An 18,715-nucleotide genomic window follows, 5' to 3' on the forward strand; every position below is an offset into this window, starting at 1 on the left:
CCAGGGTTCAGGCAGCAAATGTGTGTGTTATCTCAGTAGCTCAAGGTTGTCGGCTTTCTTTTGATCTCACAGAGGAACTGATTCTAGTACAGATCTGTCAGGTCAGCTACAATATTTCCATCTGTTGTGTGAAATGCAGCCTTCAGACAATTCAGCCATATGAAGAAATCATGAATCAGATGCTGTTCCCCATCACAGAATAGCAGTATTGACAGCTACAATGCAATCCACAACAATATGACATCCAGCACACCTACAACAGCACTGTAGTTCATTCAGCATCATAAATAGCACATGCAGTACATCCAGAAATATGATGGATCGATTTCAGAACCTGAGCTAATTGCAATTGTCAATACCTCCAGTTTGTCACATGCTGTATACAGCTCGTTTGTCACTGGTGCTGAAAACACAAAGCAATAAACTGACCGTGCAGTCTTTGTAAAACCAGCATTCATGAGAAATTTAATGGGATCATCTTTCAAGATCCTCAGCTATCCGCTAAGGTATGGTTCTCTGCTGTCCAGCATCATCGAGCAAATAGGCAGCTTGAGAATTTGGCCAAAAACAATGTTTTTCTAAACTACGGTCACTCGAGGCCGAGATGTACCACCCAGCGCTTTCATTTCCCTCAAGACCCCCAAGTTATTGCCTGCTGATCTGTACTGTAATGCAGCTTCCACTCTCTGTTTTCCAAACTGACACTAAACATGAACATTAACAAAGTGAAAGACAAACATGTGTGTAGAAAGATATGAAAGTACAGAGGGAAGAGGTTTGTGAATGTCATTCACACAAATCCACAGAAGTGAGTACACTCCAAATGATTCAAAACTGTGTCCTATTACATACCTGCATTACCTCTGGAGAGGTGTTGATGTCTTTGCTGGAGGGGTAGTGTTGCTCTACTTTTCTCTTTAAAATACTACAAAGGTTCTAAGAAAAAGGTTTTACTGGCTTGACCTCAGGTGACAAACAGGTCATAGTTTCCATTTTGTTCTTCTTTAGAAACTGTGATTTTGGCAGTATGTCTTGGATTTTTATCATGCTGAAATATTTAGCTTCTGCCAAGCTTATGCAGGCTTGGAGTCATCTGATATGTCAGTGTTTTGGTACACTACCATTCAAAAGTTTGGGGTCATTTAGAAATGTCCTTACATAAAGCATATTTTTTTCAGTGAAAATAACATTAAATGAATCAGAAATACAGTCTAGACATTGTTAATGTGGTAAATGACTATTCTAGTTGGAAACGGCTTATAGGATAACGTTATTTCTTTTACACCGACAAATCAAAGATGGTTTTACCTTGCTGACATGTTTCAACTGCAACTGCAGTCTTCTTCAGAGCGTCATCTGACGTGTACTGATGTGTCCTTTTTTATCAGGTGACCGGTCTGACAGATCTGTCAGAATCTGTCAGATAGGCCACGCCCCCCGCCGTCCAGTGCTCTCTGGAGGATGGAGTCCCAGGTATTAGAGGGTGTAGGACCCCTCGTCCCGGTTCATGGAGCAGCTCACCCACTTTCTGATCTCGATGGCCTCCTTGATCCATCGTTTATGCTTGTTGGTCTCCGATGTTACAATACTCCCCCTGTCCCAGTCCATGATGTGGTTGTTTCTTTTGCAGTGATCCGTGATGGCTGATTTTTTGTTTTCTTGTTCGTCAGCACACGTCAGATGATGCTCTGAAGAAGACTGCAGTTGCAGTTGAAACATGTCAGCTAAGGTAAAACCATCTTATCTTTGATTTGTCGGTGTAAAAGAAATAACGTTATCCTATGATAGTCAACGACAAAATAAACATCATCCAAATATGGAAGCAGCTTATCTTTAATGGAATATCTCCATAGAGGTACAGAGGAACATTTCCAGCAACCATCACTCCTGTGTTCTAATGCTACATTGTGTTAGCTAATGGTGTTGAAAGGCTCATTGATGATTAGAAAACCCTTGTGCAATTATGTTAGTACATGAATAAAAGTGTGAGGCTATAAATGTCTTCTCCAACACGTTTTACTCTCATGCAGCCTCACATCCTCACACTCCCTCCTCTGTGCTTCACTGTCAGGACTATGCATTACTGTGGTAGTCCTGACCAGGTTCATACCAAACATCTGAGTCAAAAAAATCTATCTTGGTCTTATCTGACCAAACAATGTGCTCCAGATATTCATCAGGCTTTTTCTACTGATAACCCATCTGTTATATCTAAAGCACTGTTTTTCAGAGATATGTTGTGCAAGTAGTGCACTGTCTGTGCCATCATGTTAGGAGGATGGCTACTGCACCTCTGATTAGTAATACTATGACTGATTCTATACCTTCTGATTACTGCTGCTACTGTGCTTATGCTGATTCCTAGTTAGTCACTGATCTTCCAGTAGTACAGGTTTTTCAGTTCCTCAAGCAATTTTTTTTTTTCCACATGGAGCCATGATGATGCAGATTAACACAGTCCATAGGTCCAAAACTGAGAAAGTCGTACTTTTTCCAGCACATTTTCCAATTTTGTTCATGCAGTTTGGCTGATTGAAAATGACAGGCGGTACCCAGTTTTATTTCGGTGATCACAGGTGTATTCACTTTTATTGCAGTGAGTTTCTGCTCTGGGGCCTGTATTTTCAATATACTCTTTGTAGTCTGAAGTCTTTGTTTTTGATTGTTCCCAAGAGTGAATTCTCTGCTTGTCAATATAGAAATGATGCAGTTTTTAATAATTTGACATTGCAAATAATATTGCACATAGTTGTATTTGCTGTTGTTGTATATTGTACCTCAAGATTTACTGTAGTTTTACCCATAGACTGTATTTTTACCAGACTAATGTCAATGTAATGTCAATGTCAAACTTTGCTAAAATGAAAAAAAAAAAAACATGAGGTCACCCAGCAGTCACTGCAGCAGAAGGCAGAAACACACTGTGTGACTGATCTCACTTTACTACACAGACTGAGAGAAAAGTGGAACATCCAAAGGAAACCCAGGCAAACTGGAAATTGCAAGATGTTGGAAGAACATACTTACTGCATACAACAAACTCTGCCTGGTGCAGACAATGCACGTATTTAATCTTTAAAAAAAAAAAAAAAATACTGAATATAAGTGTTCCACATTCGTGTTGAACAAAGTGAGTTCAGGATCTTGCAATTTAGTACCTGTTTCTCTGAGATCCAGAATCAAATGCTTGCTGGTGAAAATATTTTCATTTACATATAACCACACAGCACAACCATTAGTAAGTTAAATTCTTAATGCCGTTCTGTGTGGAATATCTGAGTTACTGTGGTGACTTTCAAACAATCTTAGTAAAAATGTGTGGGTATTTTTTTCTTCACTCTCTCATCACTGCAGTCTGAAAATGTCATTTAAAAAAAAAATCCCCCCATAAAGTGTCTTTAATTTCACAACTTCTTATGGCTTCTACAGTGTGCATTTCTTCCATCCCACAAAGAAGTTAAGCTGTACACTAAATGTATGTGGACTGTTTTTCATGCAACTGTATCACCTAAAAGTCTTCAAGAATCTTTGTAGTCACTTTACACTCAGTAACTATAAGCTTCAAATTTGGATTATCTTAATATTGCATAACCTGAAATGTACTGTTCAGTCCATGATCCCAGCACACAAGCAGGATGTTTCTTGGAGCAGAGTTTCTTGGCCTTCTCCTGGATGCAGGTTGCCATCTAGTGGTGTTACTGGGTTCACTGGCCTCCTCGTGGGTTTAATGCTCCTTGGGGGAGAGAAGATTCAAATTACAGAGGAATTAACAGTACAGTTTTGATTAGATCATGGCCAAACACCCTGTGAAAAAATAAGAAAGAAAAAAAAAGATAAACATGAATACATTCAATGGATCCTAAAAGACATTTCAGAGTGGTCACACCCTTTTATTTACAACACCAAACACGTAACTATTGAAATTACTTTTAGCCCAACTTTCCTGCTATGATGTAATGCCAGCAAGATTATTGGAATTTGGCATGCAAAGATCACACAGTCATCTTCCTCTGGAGTTCCGTAAAGGAGAAATCTAGTGTGTTTTGATTGTAAAAAAAACAATTTGATTGTCAGTTTTTTATAGGTTTAGACAGAATTTGTACTTGTAAACTAAAACATCCTTTTTACACATAAATAGTTTGATAATCTCTGTGATACAAGAAATTTTAAAGGCAAAATCAGAGAGTTCTTGTTCTGTGTGGTAAATTCACATAAAACGTAAACAATATATTAATTTAGACATTAAAGAGCCTCTTTTTTAATCTCAGCTAGTTGGAAACAAATGTCTGGATTTTCTGGGTTTGTTGAGGATGACATAGAATTAACTCAGATTTTTCAAATGTCAAGCCAAAGAAATCACTTCATTCAAGACCAGAGCTGACAGCAAACGCCATGCTGACTTGGCTGGGAAGCTCCGGCACCTGATCGCTACTGGAAACAACCACGTCTGCCAGCCCTTGTCTCTGCACTCTTGGATAAGATGCTGGTACTTTCAGGCCTTCCTCTCATGGACCTCTTCGCAGCCTTTCTCTCATGGCACCGTCAGTTCGACCACAATTATCTTCTGGTCTTTAGTTGACCACAGCACAATGTCTGGCCGGAGGGTTGTTTGAACCACTTCCGGGAACTGCAACCTCCTGTCTACATCAACACTCATCTCCCAAGAGCTTGCAGTTTGAAGGGTGTTGGGCTTTGTTCTTGTGATCTTAATAGGTCTAGCTCCTTCCTTAAGGAAAGAGATCGCTCTCCTTATGACTGTGCCAGCTGACCTCTTCTTGCCTCTCTCCTGCTCTACAGTATCAGTGAGTGAGAGGAGAACTTTGTCGTGGCACCATCTATACCGCCCTTGGGTTAAAGCTATTTTGCACCCAGACAGTATGCGTGCCAGAGTCAGTCTGCTTCACTGCATCAGCAACATTGCCGCCATCTGTCAGTGACACGGTGAACCACTTCTGCAGTCACTTTATTGGATTGTCTTCAATGGATGGAATGACCTCGCCCTAAACTCGGAGACTGAACTTACTGGTAACTCTGCCCTTCTTAGTAATCAAGCGCCTGGACTTCCTGGCTTTGAACAGCATCCCTGCCCACGAAGCGACGCTGCCCAGAGTTTTCAATACCCATCTTGCTTGGACATGAGTCACTGTTGTTACTGTGATATCGTCCATGAAGTCTCGCAGCACTGGCTGGACAATGCCCAACTCGGATTTAGGGCCCCGGGTTATGCCCTCTGCTGCAGATATCAGTAGGTTCGTTCCCATAATGAACAAGATGAGGGAGATAGTACACCCTGTTGGAATCCCCTTTTTGGAGGTCCAGCCAACTGGTGGTAAAAAGGGCTGAATCTGAGTCTGAACCCAGCAAGATAGCTGGTGACCATGTCTTGGATCGCTACTGGGATGTAATAGTGGTCAAGCCCTTCTTGGATAAGGTCATGTGTGATTGACCCATAAGCATTGAAGTTATGTCCAAACTTTTGACTGGTAGTGTACCTGTTAATATACTCCTATACAAAATTAATACAGTTAAGCTTTAATCTTAATCCCATAACCTATATATATATATATATATATATATATATATATATATAGTATAGACACTGTATATTGCCATAGATGGCACAATTGATGAATTTACTCATGATTTAGTGATGGGGCCTTCTGTGTAAATAAGTAGCACCCATTAAAGCCCAGTGTTGTATTTTTGCAATATTGAAAGAAATCCCTCAACATCACATGTATTATACTTAAAAAAAAATTACTCGAGTTGTGTCACTAAACATCTTTAAATAAATGTTGCAATTTTGCAACCGTGGGTCTCAGACGATTAATCACTCACAATGAATTTTCAACAATTCTTGTAAGACCGCACCCATTTCCCACCAAAGCTCCATCAGATCTTTTGCTATTACTGTTGTTGCATGGATGCATAGTTTTTAATGAGAATTTTACAATTTTAGACTACTACACAGAAAAAAAAAATATTATGTATGTCGTAATACCGTTGGGCGCTAAAGTTGCACTTGATCCGTCAGCCATGTTTTTACGTCTGTTGCCAAGGGCAACTTAGGCAAAATTTAAATCGGCATATTCATGAAATCAGTTAAGCACACCATAAACATCCAAAAAGTGCAATATGCCATAAGCTGAAGAGAAATGCCTTGGGATGTCCACTTTCTAGAAAATGGAACCAGTCTAATTGAGGGGGAAACTAAACAAGACCTAATACTAAATATCCAGAACTACAAAGCCGAAACAAAAACCAGCTACACTCTACATAGGAATACAAAGAAAGCCCTAAACTGAATAACAAAACTAAATCAACAAATGGTGTACTTACAGCAGGGAACAAAATTAAAGGGGCAAGGTAGGCAGACATGAGGAATCCAGGAGCTGATGGGGAAACAAGACAGATAGGCAGCAGATTGAGGACAGGGAGGGGACTGGTAGGTATCCAGGATGAGGGAAGACTAGAGTCCAGGTGGGGTTATGAAAGACTGGAGTAAAGCTAGGATCAGCAGAAAAACTGAGTCCATGAGGGGATCCGAGACTGGAGGAAAGCAGGGATGTGACAGTCAATGGTCCAGGGGGGAGTGAGTGACTGAACTGTGCTTATATAGGAGGAGGTGTGATTGTGAACAGGTGAGTTGGGTCAGCTGATTGCTGTAGCTCAATCTCATAGGTGTAATCAACAGAGTGCAGGCAGGTGAGTGAGAGACAAGTCAGGCAGGCATAAAGACACAGAGACCAACAGATGCAGACAGGGGGAGCCAGAGGGACAAGACAAGGAGAGAGAGAAAACATGGGAAGAGTTAGGGAGAGATATAGGAGAGACAGAGAGAGAGACAAGGAAGAGACAGAGACAGGAAGAAAGGAGAAAGGAGGGAGAAGGAAGTAGAGGAACAGGGTCTGGAGCAGGGATCATAACAATCCAGGTATTACAGTGGCCAGTTCAATCCCCGGACATGAGCCCCATTGAAAATCTGTGGTGGATCATCAAAAGGTCTGTTTCAAAGTGTAAACCAAAGAATTTAGAAGAATTAAAAGCAGTAATTCAAGAAGAATGGGCCAACAGTGTGAAAGGCTCATGGGGAACATGCCAGCCAGGATTAGAGCTCTACTGCATGTTAATGACAGGATGGACACATTCTCTGTTATTTGTTGACTCTGACACTGACAATGTTGAGAAGTGACATGTTGAAACTGTCAAGAATTTAGTTTTGTTTGTTTTTCTTGTGAATAATAAACAACAAAAATCATTTGTATTTGTGTCTATCTAATGCAGCCACACCTTTTGAAACACAAAGAACATTTTCCCACAAATATTTCATGACAATATTTGAGATTGTGTAAAATTTTAAGGGTGTCCGAAAACTTTTTTCCACCAATGTATATATGAAATACGAAAATAGTAAGGCCACTAAGAGCAACCAAAAGCCATTTAAAACATGTGCATCTTAAGTTTTCCTAAAAAGTATAGACAGAGGAGGGACATTTAATTGAATAAGGAGCTTTGGAGCTTGGAGCCGCTATTTGCTACAGCCTTGATAGTGGATCAGTTAAACTTAGTTGTTCTGAGGACCTAAACCAGCTGGAGCTACAGCAGGACCACAGGTTTTTAATGGAATATCTACATAGAGGTACAGAGGAACATTTCCAGCAACCATCACTCCTGTGTTCTAATGCTACATTGTGTTAGCTAATGGTGTTGAAAGGCTAATTGATGATTAGAAAACCCTTCTACAATTGTGTTAGCACATGAATAAAAGTGTGAGTTTTCATGGAAAACATTAAATTGTCTGGGTGACCTCAAACTTTTGAACAGTAGTGTATTTCAGTGATGTGTCAAAGGTGATGATAAGATTCCTGACATGAAGGTTTGCTGTCGGTGGCTTTATAAAAGGCTGATCGCTGCTTCACTAGTTTTTCCAAGAGGAGCTACACACATAATTTAATAACTCATGTTGTTTCCAAACACCAAGGGAAATATTATTACCACACAGAGATTGTGTCTTTCGAATTTTTCAAGTGGTTTCAGTTTAAAGCACTAGAGGGCGCTGCTGGCCAAATTATGCAGCTGTTCATGCTGATTTCCTGACTTTAATCAAGTTTGGAGGAGGGTCTCTGTCCTGTTTCTTCCATTAGACTTTCCCTGTGTGCTTAGAGCCCTGAAATAGCATTAAAACAGCTGTGAAAATATGTGATGTGCTGAGTGATCACATTTTGGTTTTGTTTTTTTTTCTTTTATCTTTAACTTTTACTAATTTAATTGCCACGTATTCTGCTCTTTGAACTGCATTCATGTGTCCATATTTACTGTCCGTGACCACATGAATAATTGAAAGTGCAGAGAGACAGTGACAGGCGCTGAAGCAGCTGAACGCACCGGTGACTGGACACATCCAGGCCTTCACTGACTCCAACAAGCGTCTTTTTGTCCAGACATCTGCTTATCTCCGCCGCTGCTGCTCTGTCAATTCCCATTTGTGTGGAGGTTACACTCAGATAAGATTATCTTTTCGCTGTTTATGAACCTATTTCCTTTGGATGGAGGGACAAAGGGCTGCGGTTCGCGCCATCAGCGGGCCAACGAGCCTTTATTCAAAACCACAATAGAATTTACTTCATAAATCAGCCTCAGACTGTCAGTGGTGAGCAACAGGTCTCACTGCAAATTTAATTACGAGTAATAAAGTCAAATGAACCTATTGAATTTATTGTAAAGACATGTTTAATTCCATAAATGCCGCCATTTGTTTATTCTTCTTATTTGACGCAGTGTGGCTCTGATTTTATCCTCTTAATGCTGCTGTTCAGTCGTAGAGAAATAAATGTTAGGCTCCTTTCACTGGTTTCATAAATTTCCCAATAATTATCAGCGCAGATTTTTACCTTCCATTCCTGTAGATAGGGGCCACGTCCATGTCTGTAACAAATCTGAGTTTAAGAGTTTAAACTTTGAATTACCCTTAAATTTAGGAGATAAAAAAATTCCTTCATTATGTTAAATTGCGATTATGGTTTTTACGGTGACGGGCTGTTTGGCAGCTCTCGGCTTTGGCTGCAGATGAGCTGGAAAAAGTGCCAATCTTTCCGTCATTGATCTCCCTGCGGGTCAGGCCCCAAATACTTTATTTAACTCACTGATAAATTACGAAATACTAAAGGCACCGACTGAGCAACGCTGTGCTGAATAAAGTTACAGGATTTTTTTATTTTTTCCCCAATATTACGCAATGATCATTTTGGAAAGAGCTTAAAACAAGATAATAAAATGAATGTATACAATCAGAGGAGAATATACGCATATAAATCAGAAACAGAGGAGCCATTTGCAGGATTAGAAGCCGTGTGCGGCCCTGCAGCATCCCTTCAACATCAAGAAATACAGGCAAAATTGTGAATCACCTCGCGTTTGAAAGCCTTTTAAAATCCACAATCTTCCCCCGGTGCGCAAATGGGCAGCAAGGTGCATTTGCTGAAGCCTTTCAAATGCTAACGTGGCCATATTTCACTCTTACAACCTCCTCACATCTCCATAAAATATTACAGCACTCAGAGTGATGACTGGAGCCCGCAGACGGATTTTTTCTTTTTTTTTTCCTGTTTCTCACACACACTTTCACCATAATAACGCAGTTTGTCTGGAAAACACCAGATTATCTGAGTCAGATTAGAGTTCATGCTTTAATGACACACTTCGGTTACATCTCAAATTCCAGGGGCTGTTTCTCTCATTCAGAGCTCTCAAATAGCAAATAACCAACATTAAATGATGCTGATGTTAGAGACTAAAGTGGGAGAAACAGTAATCTTTTACGAAGGCAGCGCTGGAATAACTCATTTTATTCCTTGAAAGTACCATCTGAAAATACAGAAATAATAAGACCTGCTGACTTCCTGAAAAATCCTAATAATCACAAATGTCAACGAAAAACAAATTGGAAATACAAAATAAAGTCGAATCGAGTTATTTTTTTTTATTCGAGATTAAAATGTCATATTCGATCTGCGTCAAATTCAGCAGAAATACGCAGAATCTCTCCTCTGACGCTGTTTAATACACTCACAGTGTTTCAATGTAAATGTATATTCTTTGTCAAATGTGGAAACAATGATTTCCACAGTGTGAAACGCATCATTAACAGCAGCGCTAAAGATCTTAATAGAGTGGGGCTGCTGGTGCGTTCACGGTCTCATCAGACACCAGGGTTTCTGCAACGTTAAATCATTTATTTCAGCCTGGTGCAACATTTAAGTAATTTCAGCTTCAGTGCATAAAAGTCTAAAAATCAGATGTGGTCATTAATATTGTAAGATTTAGCACAAATCTGAAGAAAAAATAAAAACGCTAGCATTTGGAGCCGCCTTCCTCACCCAGCCGCTCTAGCATGCATAGTAATATTAATAACTCAAGCTGTTCTAACACGTCTCCTATCACCATCATCTTACAGAAACACAGTCAGTCCTAATCAGCGCTGAGGAGCGTAGTTCTTAAGAACCTTTGCTGGAGTGCAATATTTCCGACAGTACGTCAATGCAGCACCCGTCCGGCAGAGACGCACATGTGAAGCAGCGGAGCTCGCGTCTCGTCCAATCAGAATGCAGCTTCACTCAGCTCTGTCCAATGGGAGCAGCGCGCCCGCAGGTGGCTGCGCTGTTATCAGAGAGTCCCGTTTCCCTCCCAGCAGAGCGCCAGTGAATTTATGGACGGACCAGCAACCCTTAATGGTTCCCATCAGAACCACTAAAACCGTCATCAGACCGGCGAGGATCCTACGGCGGCCGCATGCAGCTGACCCTCCCCAAACACTCAGCGGAGACACTGTGACCGAGCTCCCAGGAGAGAACAAGTTCGGCTTTTACTCAAGTTTCTCCACTCCGCTCGTCCAGCTCCTCCGGGATACTTTTGTTCCTGACTCTTCCTCTCGTTTCACTTCCACTAGTTCATCTCCAGTTTTTATTCGAGCGAGTTTGGCGGTTCATGATCACAAATGTTAGCGGTCGGGCAGATGGAGGCTAACCGGCAGAGTGCTTTCGTCCTGGGCAGCACCCCGCTGGCGGCCCTGCACAACATGACCGAGATGAAGACGTCCCTGTTCCCGTACGCGCTGCAGCAGAGCCCGGCCGGCTTCAAGGCGCCTCCGCTCTCCAACCTGAACTCCCAGCTCTCCGGGGGGACCCCGCACGGAATAAGCGACATCCTGGGGAGACCCATCACCACCGCCGGGCAGCTGCTGTCCGGGTTTCCGCGGATAAACGGCCTGGCTACCACCGCGGCCGCTGCGGCGGCGGGGATGTACTTCAGCCCGGCGGTGTCTCGGTACCCGAAGCCCCTGGCCGAGCTGCCGGGGAGGGCGCCCATCTTCTGGCCCGGGGTGATGCAGGGGTCTCCGTGGAGGGACCCGCGGGTTCCTTGTCCAAGTAAGTCGTGCGTGTTTGGAGTTAGTTTGTGCAAGTTCGAAAATCCAAGGCTGCTCTGTGAGGCTGCTGATTTTAGACTTTATTCAGGCCAGTAAGAGAGAGGCCTGCAGCTGTAAACACAACTAAACATACACGGCGTTTTACACAACCAGGACAACAAATCTAGATTCTTCTCTTATTATAGATGCTGCGCTAAAGAGCTCCAAATATTGAAGGTTCTATGGTGACCATAAAAGTATATTAGAGTTGCTCAAACAGAACATTTACTATGTACACCATGCCTGCCCTAACTTTTAAACTGTGAGAATAATAATGATATTAAAAGCATTAATTGTGAATAGTTGGTCAGTGAACGCCTCATGAAGCTCAGATGAATAAGAGGAATTATTATTTGAGCCTCATTTAGACTCAGATGTGTTACAGAAGCTTCACATTTAAAATAGTTTGATCAGGATCTGTCGCCCACATTTAAATTCTTTCTGTCCGTAACTTTGCGTCCTTGTGTTGTTTCTCCAGCTCAGGCAAACCTAATGGTGGACAAGGACGGCAAGAAGAAACACTCCAGACCGACTTTTTCAGGACAGCAAATTTTTGCACTGGAGAAAACTTTCGAACAGACAAAATACCTGGCCGGTCCAGAGAGAGCCCGGCTGGCCTACTCTTTAGGAATGACCGAGAGTCAAGTCAAGGTAAAGAGTTCAGATTTTTGGTAAATGTGGAACACCTTATTTGGCCCACTGGTTTATTATTATTATTATTATTATTATTATTATTATTATTATTATTATTATTATTATTATTATAGTAGTTTCTAATGTTATTTATTCTGTACATCAGTGATTATGTCGACCAGATCTCCTCAGTTTGACTCCGTGGATCATTTCAGTTTCTCCTCTCCGGACCTGTTGAGCATCTGTGCGCTTCTCTTTCAACAGGTTTGGTTCCAGAACAGAAGAACCAAATGGCGGAAGAGACACGCAGCAGAAATGGCCTCGGCCAAGAAGAAGCACGACTCTGAGACGGAGAAAATGAAGGAGAGCTCGGACAACGAGGACGACGACGAGTACAACAAACCACTGGACCCAAATTCAGACGACGAGAAAATCACGAGACTGTTGAAAAAGCACAAGGCCACCAACCTGGCGCTGATCAGCCCCTGCAGTAACAGCTCGGACACCTTGTGATGCCCACAGCTGGGGGGCAAAGTCGGGGGGACCGGAGGGTCCAAGAGACAGAGACTTGTCGCACTCTTTCTGACCCCATTTCCACCTGACACCACCGACATGCGTCTGAGGGGAATCGCATTTTGCTCAGACGAATGCGTAAAAACCAAGCGTGCGCCAAGACGCACGGAGGACTCGCTCAGCAAAACGTGGCCAGAGACGCATTTGATTGCATCCAAAGCCACATGCAGACTCTGTGAACACGGAGCTATAACTCCTGTCAGAACTGGACTTCAAGAAGACTCACAATGACGAGCTTATGCCAGTTGAAAGGACAATTAATTTTGTGGAAGGAAATAGTTTTGGCGACGCAAATCGGTTTTTACGCATACAAAGTGGAGTTTTAACAAGAGGTGTAAATGTAAACAAAATATTATATACACACAGTCCGGATCAGTGTTGACCTCATCAGCGTGACTTATTACTTTTAGGCCACAAGTAAAGCTGAGTTCATCCAGTATAATTCATGACACTTGTTACATTATTTTCCGTTAACAGCCAGACACCTTTAGAAGTAAAGGAAGGTATTCCTTTACTCTGACTGAGATCCACTGAATATTTTTTTTATTAATTTGAGATATATATATTTTTTAGTATTTATAATAATATCATTTAAAGATAAATGCTCATTCTTTTTTATTTTAAAGTGAACACACGTTTCAGATAATTCAGCGCTATTGCGATTTGATTTGTTTAAACAAAAGCAGACATTTGTTTAATGGTTTTAAAAGGTGACTCGAAGTTTTTAATGATACATTGTGAGCCAACACTGATCCGGATCCCAGACGCATGTTTCACTCGGCAGGTGTAAACGGGGCCTGTGATGCTTCTAAAGCTCACTTTAACCAGGGTATCCACTGTCCTACAAGGCAGGAGAATAAAACGTTCTGGAGTGGGCGCAGGTTGGACATGAGGAGATGATTCGTTCTGTAGCCTGCAGATGAGGTTGTATATATTTTTTACTGAATAAATTATGTTGTGTGAAGCAGTGGAAACGTGGCAGCCCTGACGCGCTTATCCCCCTCAGATATACCTGCTGCTTCCTTTTCATTCCTGCAGCGTCACGTCGCCTCTTTTTTTTTCTTCACCCCTTTTCTTGAATTCTCCACACCGGCACACAAATGTATAGACGCAAGAAAAAAAATATGCTGTAAATAATCACTGTTTAAAAAAGAAAAGAAAAGCAGCTTGTTTTAACGACATCACTTTGCTTTGGTTTCATTTGGAAGATTGTTTTACCTCATCACGCAGCGGAATAGAAAACTGGAGCTTTGTTTCTGTTTGATCTAAAGAGAGTATTATTGCTTCCCTGAAGGTTATTGGAAGAAAAAAAACTTTGTATTATGAATAAATTATTTAACAAGCATTTTAGTTTTATTATGTTTTTTTTTTGTTTTGTTTTAATGTATGGGCTTATTATAAATTAAAGATACATTCATGACTATCGCTAATTGAATTTCGTTACTGGCAACAAGGATACTTTCAGAAGATTCATTAATATTATATTATTATTATTATTATTATTATATCATTAATAGAGCATCTCTTAATATTATTAAGACTTTTATATGAAATATCAAATGATACGTATCAAAAACAAAGTTATTACTTTTTAAATTTAGGTTCAACTATGACTTTGTTTTCGAATAATTACGTCTATAAATGAATTAAGATTTTATAGAGCAATATATAACTATATTTTAGGAAAACGACGAATGTTAAATATTTATTGTAGCATTTATTGTTTTAGAATATTATACTCTTTATTATAATTTAACAGACTGCTGTATAGTACAGGTTCACATTTCACAACAAATCTAATTGTAAATAAGTGAGTAAAACCAAACTATCAAATTTAAGGGCATGTTTATTGCTTTATTATTATTATTATTATTATTATTATTATTATTATTATTATGTGCTTTTCAACTTAGAAAATTGCACTACAAATGTAGTCAGTGGGTGCATGATTTCTTCAGTTAATTATTTTGCCAATATATGCATTAATGTGGTGTTGCTCAATGATTTCAATAGACAGAAAGTAATAATTTAGGGGTTCTACTGCTTAATGTTTGGTGCATAAACCTGGATGTGGAGCTGGTGATTAGCAGTGCGCCCCCTGTGTCTGTGAGGCGGTACTACACTTGCTGTTAGTCCTCCCTGTAGTCCCAGTCAGCCAATCAGAAATCAGTAGTCATTAAACTCAAATCCCACTGTGAAGTCTTTGATAATCCTTGCATGAAGCGAACACCTGCCGCCGTTTAAAAAAGGCTCTGGAGGAGGAAATAAATACAAATGTAGGGCTGATGGAGGCCGCAGTGATGGAGGAGTTCCTGAAGATGCAGAACAAAATGAGGAAAGCACTTAATAATGCATTCATTTGGATTTTTGTTGTATTTTAACTTTAATCTTCGCGTAACAAAAGTCGTCTTCATTCAAATTACTACGAGGAGAATTGTTAAATTCCCAGAAAGGTTTAATATTTATGTTTAAGGGAGTCAAAATGTCAAACTTTCTTCGTGCCCTTTTTAAATGCTAGTTAAATTTGAATTTATTTGAAATATTTCTGCTGTGATTGTTGCTCTTGCCTGGATTCGTGCTCGTACCTGGGCTTTAAATTGCACTATATATATATATATATATATATATATATATATATATATATATATATATATATATATATATATATATTTATTTATTTATTTTTTTTTTTAAACTTTCGCAGAAAGTGATGGTGTATTTAAACCAGGCTATGGGAATATTGGGAAATATGGTCAAACTACAGTCGATATTACCCAACAGAAAGCCAGAGGAGAGTCAGTTTTGTGGTGAGCGTGTTTAGGCCCATGCGGAACATTTCTTCCTCCTGGTAAAACTTGTGTGTTCATACGGGGAGGATCCCGCGGCAGGAAAACCGATCAAAACGTGTTTATTCAGAGATGAAATCAGACAGAATGAGGACAGAACAGCGGTTGAGCTCTAATGGTTTTTATTGCTTGAGAACTGCATCACGTACAGTAGAGGCCAGGCCGTCCAGAGGGCTAGAATAAAATCTCTATCTGCTTTATAAGATGGAGTGAAGATAAAAACTGCGGCTTATACTCCTACAGTATACTCACAACGAGCAGCGGGAACAAAAACAAGCAGGGCTTCTCTCTTTGTTTTTTTGTTTTTACACTTTTTGCCTACGAACCAAATCACACAAGACGACATAAATTCTGCAGCAGGCACAAAATCTTTTCCACTTGCGGTGATTTAGATGAAAAATAAAATAGAATAAAATCGCGGAGGATCAATGTGACGGCTTCACACTGTCTGAAATCTGTAGTGTAGTAAATGAAATCGATGGGAAAGAAACGCTGGCATCTTTAATGCTCCAATTGTTTGCAATGAAAGCTGCTGAAGGCTACATTTAGAACAAATAAAAACACTCTCCCTGCCCTGTCCCCGCGTTTAGAGTTTCTCTTTTTTAAAACATTTCAAAATCAACACCTCTTACCATCTGACTTAAGTATTTTAGACTCTTACACACTGTCTGTGTAGGATACTTGGCACCATAATGCAGTAACAAAAATAGACAAAAAAAATAAAAGAAACAGTTTACATTTTAAGGACACCCAAGCCTATCTAAAATATCACATTCAGAACCATAATATTATAGAAATAAGTTAGAGTAAGAATAATAATGACATAATGTGAGAGTGCTATATAGGAAACATTATCTTATATACTTGCATGGTCTATGGCACTGCTTAAAACATTCTTGGATAGGCGATAAATCACTGAACAGTTTCTCTGCTTCTCTCTCCTTATTCAAAGGTCACTGTGGCTGCAGGAACACAGACCCAGTCTCTCCGAGTCTGCACACACTTCAGCATAAACATTTTGGTAAGAATTATAAATTATCTCTTTAAAAAGTACAGCATATAAAATGAGACTCAACTGATGTGTCAGGCATGGCCGTGTGTTGTGCACACAACAACAACAACAACTCAAAAACAAAATGAAACAAACCAAAAATTACATATATATATATATATATATATATATATATATATATATATATATATATATATATATATATATATATATATATATATATATATATATGTATATATATATATATATATATATATATATATATATATATATATATATATATATATATATATATATATAGTTGAAATAAAGTCAGAAGTTTCTATCTATTCCAACAAAGGGACCACAAAGTTTGGTCAGAAAAGAGAACAGCACTAAAACCATCAACAACTCTATGTTATACTGTCCAATTTACAAATAAACCTAACAATATAGATATACAACTTTTTTTGCATTGCACTTTTCTTTTTTTAAAACACCTTACATACTGTATGGAAAGTAGCTTCTATACATAGAGGCATACCTAAAAATGGCAAGTACGGTGTCTAAAAGGATGTAGTAGGACTGATTTCAATTAGAGTTTTGGCAATGTGGCTGTGGCATGGAAAAGAGTCGTCCGTCCGTCCGTCCGTCCTGTTTTTTCTTCTCTGGGGAATGGGGTTGCATGGCAACGGTGAGGTCAGCGATGTGTGTCTTGTCTGGAGCCGGGCCCTCGGGTGCTCGTCCACATCTCAAAAAGTGTTTTATGGAGAGAAAACGGCTGTGTTTTCATATGGATGAGGTGTCCGGACAACTGCAACTGGTCAGCACTACTGAAAAAGTTTGTCTTCAGTGTACGCTTGTGCAAAGTGTGTGTGTGTCTGTGTGTGTGTGAGTGTGTTTGTGCAAATGTGTCTGTGTGTGGTGTTTGTTTCTCTTGTGTTCTCACAGAGGCGCTTCACGGAATATGTTCTCCCCCCTTTGGCAAGACTTCCCTGCGGAGGAAAACAAAATAAGAAGTTTTACTCCTTAACCGCATCTCGACGTTTCAATCAAAGAAATATGATCTGAGCCTGTTCTGGTTACAGTTAAGCTACAAGATGTCAGTAGTTTGTCAGTAAATGTCTTAAAATGTCTCAAGCATTTTAAGCAATCGGCAAACAGTTTCTTCACTCAGGATGTTTTATTTGTTTGGAATAAAACTCTTCAAACAGGCACGTTGGCCCGGTGAAATGTAATGAAAAATCAAGCAAATCAAAGCAAACAGTGGCAACAATGGGAAGAAATATAATAAAGAAAAAAATAATATTTACCACGACATCACTGCACCACACAACACTTGTGCTTATTTGCATTAGGTTTACCTGCCCCCGCTGTTATTCGGAAGGACAGGAAGACAGGCTGGCAGGGGGACAGAGACAAAGAAACCACGGTGAGTAAAAATCAGGTCGAACACTTTCTCTTAGTCCACACTCGTCTCCTCTGAGCACCCATGACACGCAGGTTAAACTCACATACCAGCGCGGTGCATTTTTGGGCCTGCCTGCTAACTACCCTGGATATTTCTTAAACATAGGCAGCTGTGATCGCAGCAGTGCTGTGTGTTTTGGAGCTGAGGCTGCTGCAGTAACTGTCCGAGTGCTCAGGTCACCTCACACACACACACACCACTTTCTCTGTCACACTGTGTAATGATGAAAGACCTGACTTCAGGCGCCTCTCTTTCACTGGAGGACCTCCTGTCTGACACGGCACAGACTGAAGCGACAGTGTTAAACACTTTCTATACAGTCACTTCTACAAAAAAACAAGAAAAAAAGCCCTGACCTCTCCCAGTTTTTTAAGTTTCCTACAAGAAGTTTTTCCTTAAGAGGTTGTTTTGGAATAAAGCTGCTTGCAGGTGAACATTTCTCTGTCTGTCTGGCAAATTGTCTAAAACCGTGTTTCCATAAAGTCTTTTTATCCACATTTTGAAGTTTTCACATTAGAAAAAAAATTATTGGAAATAGTAAAATTTGAAAAGAAATATCTTAAGTTTCACAAATAAGTTGTTATGCTTGTTTGAGATGCTTTTTGGGAGTTGTTTTAATTTAGAATGATGGACATAAATGATTAAAAAAAGGAAATTAATGCATATAATGTAAGAATACGCTACCGTTCAAAAGTTTGGGGTCCCTCAGACAATTTCATGTTTTCCATGAAAACTCACAC

The 18,715-nt window shown here is 40.0% G+C and overlaps 2 protein-coding genes and 1 long non-coding RNA gene across 4 annotated transcripts in view; 1 reads left to right on the plus strand and 2 right to left on the minus strand.

Annotated features, from left to right (window-relative positions):
* Positions 1 to 1,817: 1,817 nt before the first annotated feature.
* LOC129350852 (uncharacterized) lies at positions 1,818 to 6,641 on the minus strand. Its single transcript, XR_008604408.1, has 2 exons — positions 6,340 to 6,641; positions 1,818 to 3,733 (listed from the first exon to the last, which is right to left on the minus strand). It is a non-coding gene; the product is annotated as an uncharacterized LOC129350852 (long non-coding RNA).
* A 4,040-nt stretch (positions 6,642 to 10,681) lies between these two features.
* On the plus strand, positions 10,682 to 14,012 carry nkx6.2 (NK6 homeobox 2). The gene is made up of 3 exons (XM_023284897.3): positions 10,682 to 11,423; positions 11,940 to 12,112; positions 12,359 to 14,012. The coding sequence occupies exons 1-3, from the start codon at positions 10,994 to 10,996 to the stop codon at positions 12,605 to 12,607; spliced, it is 852 nt and encodes a 283-aa protein (XP_023140665.1). The 5' UTR covers positions 10,682 to 10,993; the 3' UTR covers positions 12,608 to 14,012.
* A 2,816-nt stretch (positions 14,013 to 16,828) lies between these two features.
* LOC111565432 (inositol polyphosphate-5-phosphatase A) overlaps positions 16,829 to 18,715 on the minus strand; it is a 164,945-nt gene continuing 163,058 nt past the window's right edge. Inside the window, exons 16-17 of one of the 2 annotated variants that reach the window (XM_055018715.1) lie at positions 17,869 to 17,905; positions 16,829 to 17,499 (exon numbers count right to left, since the gene is read on the minus strand). In XM_055018715.1, the coding sequence (XP_054874690.1) occupies positions 17,450 to 17,499; positions 17,869 to 17,905 (87 nt within the window). In that variant the 3' untranslated portion in view covers positions 16,829 to 17,449. Of the gene's footprint in view, positions 17,500 to 17,817; positions 17,906 to 18,715 lie in introns of both variants that reach the window. The other variant, XM_055018716.1, reaches the window with a different exon arrangement.

Source organism: Amphiprion ocellaris, chromosome 16 (genome assembly GCF_022539595.1).
Source record: "Amphiprion ocellaris isolate individual 3 ecotype Okinawa chromosome 16, ASM2253959v1, whole genome shotgun sequence".
In the NCBI taxonomy this organism is placed as follows: domain Eukaryota; kingdom Metazoa; phylum Chordata; class Actinopteri; family Pomacentridae; genus Amphiprion; species Amphiprion ocellaris.

What these genes read in the sequence shown, in the direction of transcription:
- nkx6.2 (XM_023284897.3), top strand. Translation starts at nt 10,994, where the DNA reads ATGTTAGCGGTCGGGCAGATGGAGGCTAACCGGCAGAGTGCTTTCGTC. An exon ending in CCCGCGGGTTCCTTGTCCAA is followed by an intron (nt 11,424 to 11,939) that starts GTAAGTCGTGCG and finishes TTGTTTCTCCAG; the next exon opens with CTCAGGCAAACCTAATGGTG. An exon ending in TGACCGAGAGTCAAGTCAAG is followed by an intron (nt 12,113 to 12,358) that starts GTAAAGAGTTCA and finishes CTCTTTCAACAG; the next exon opens with GTTTGGTTCCAGAACAGAAG.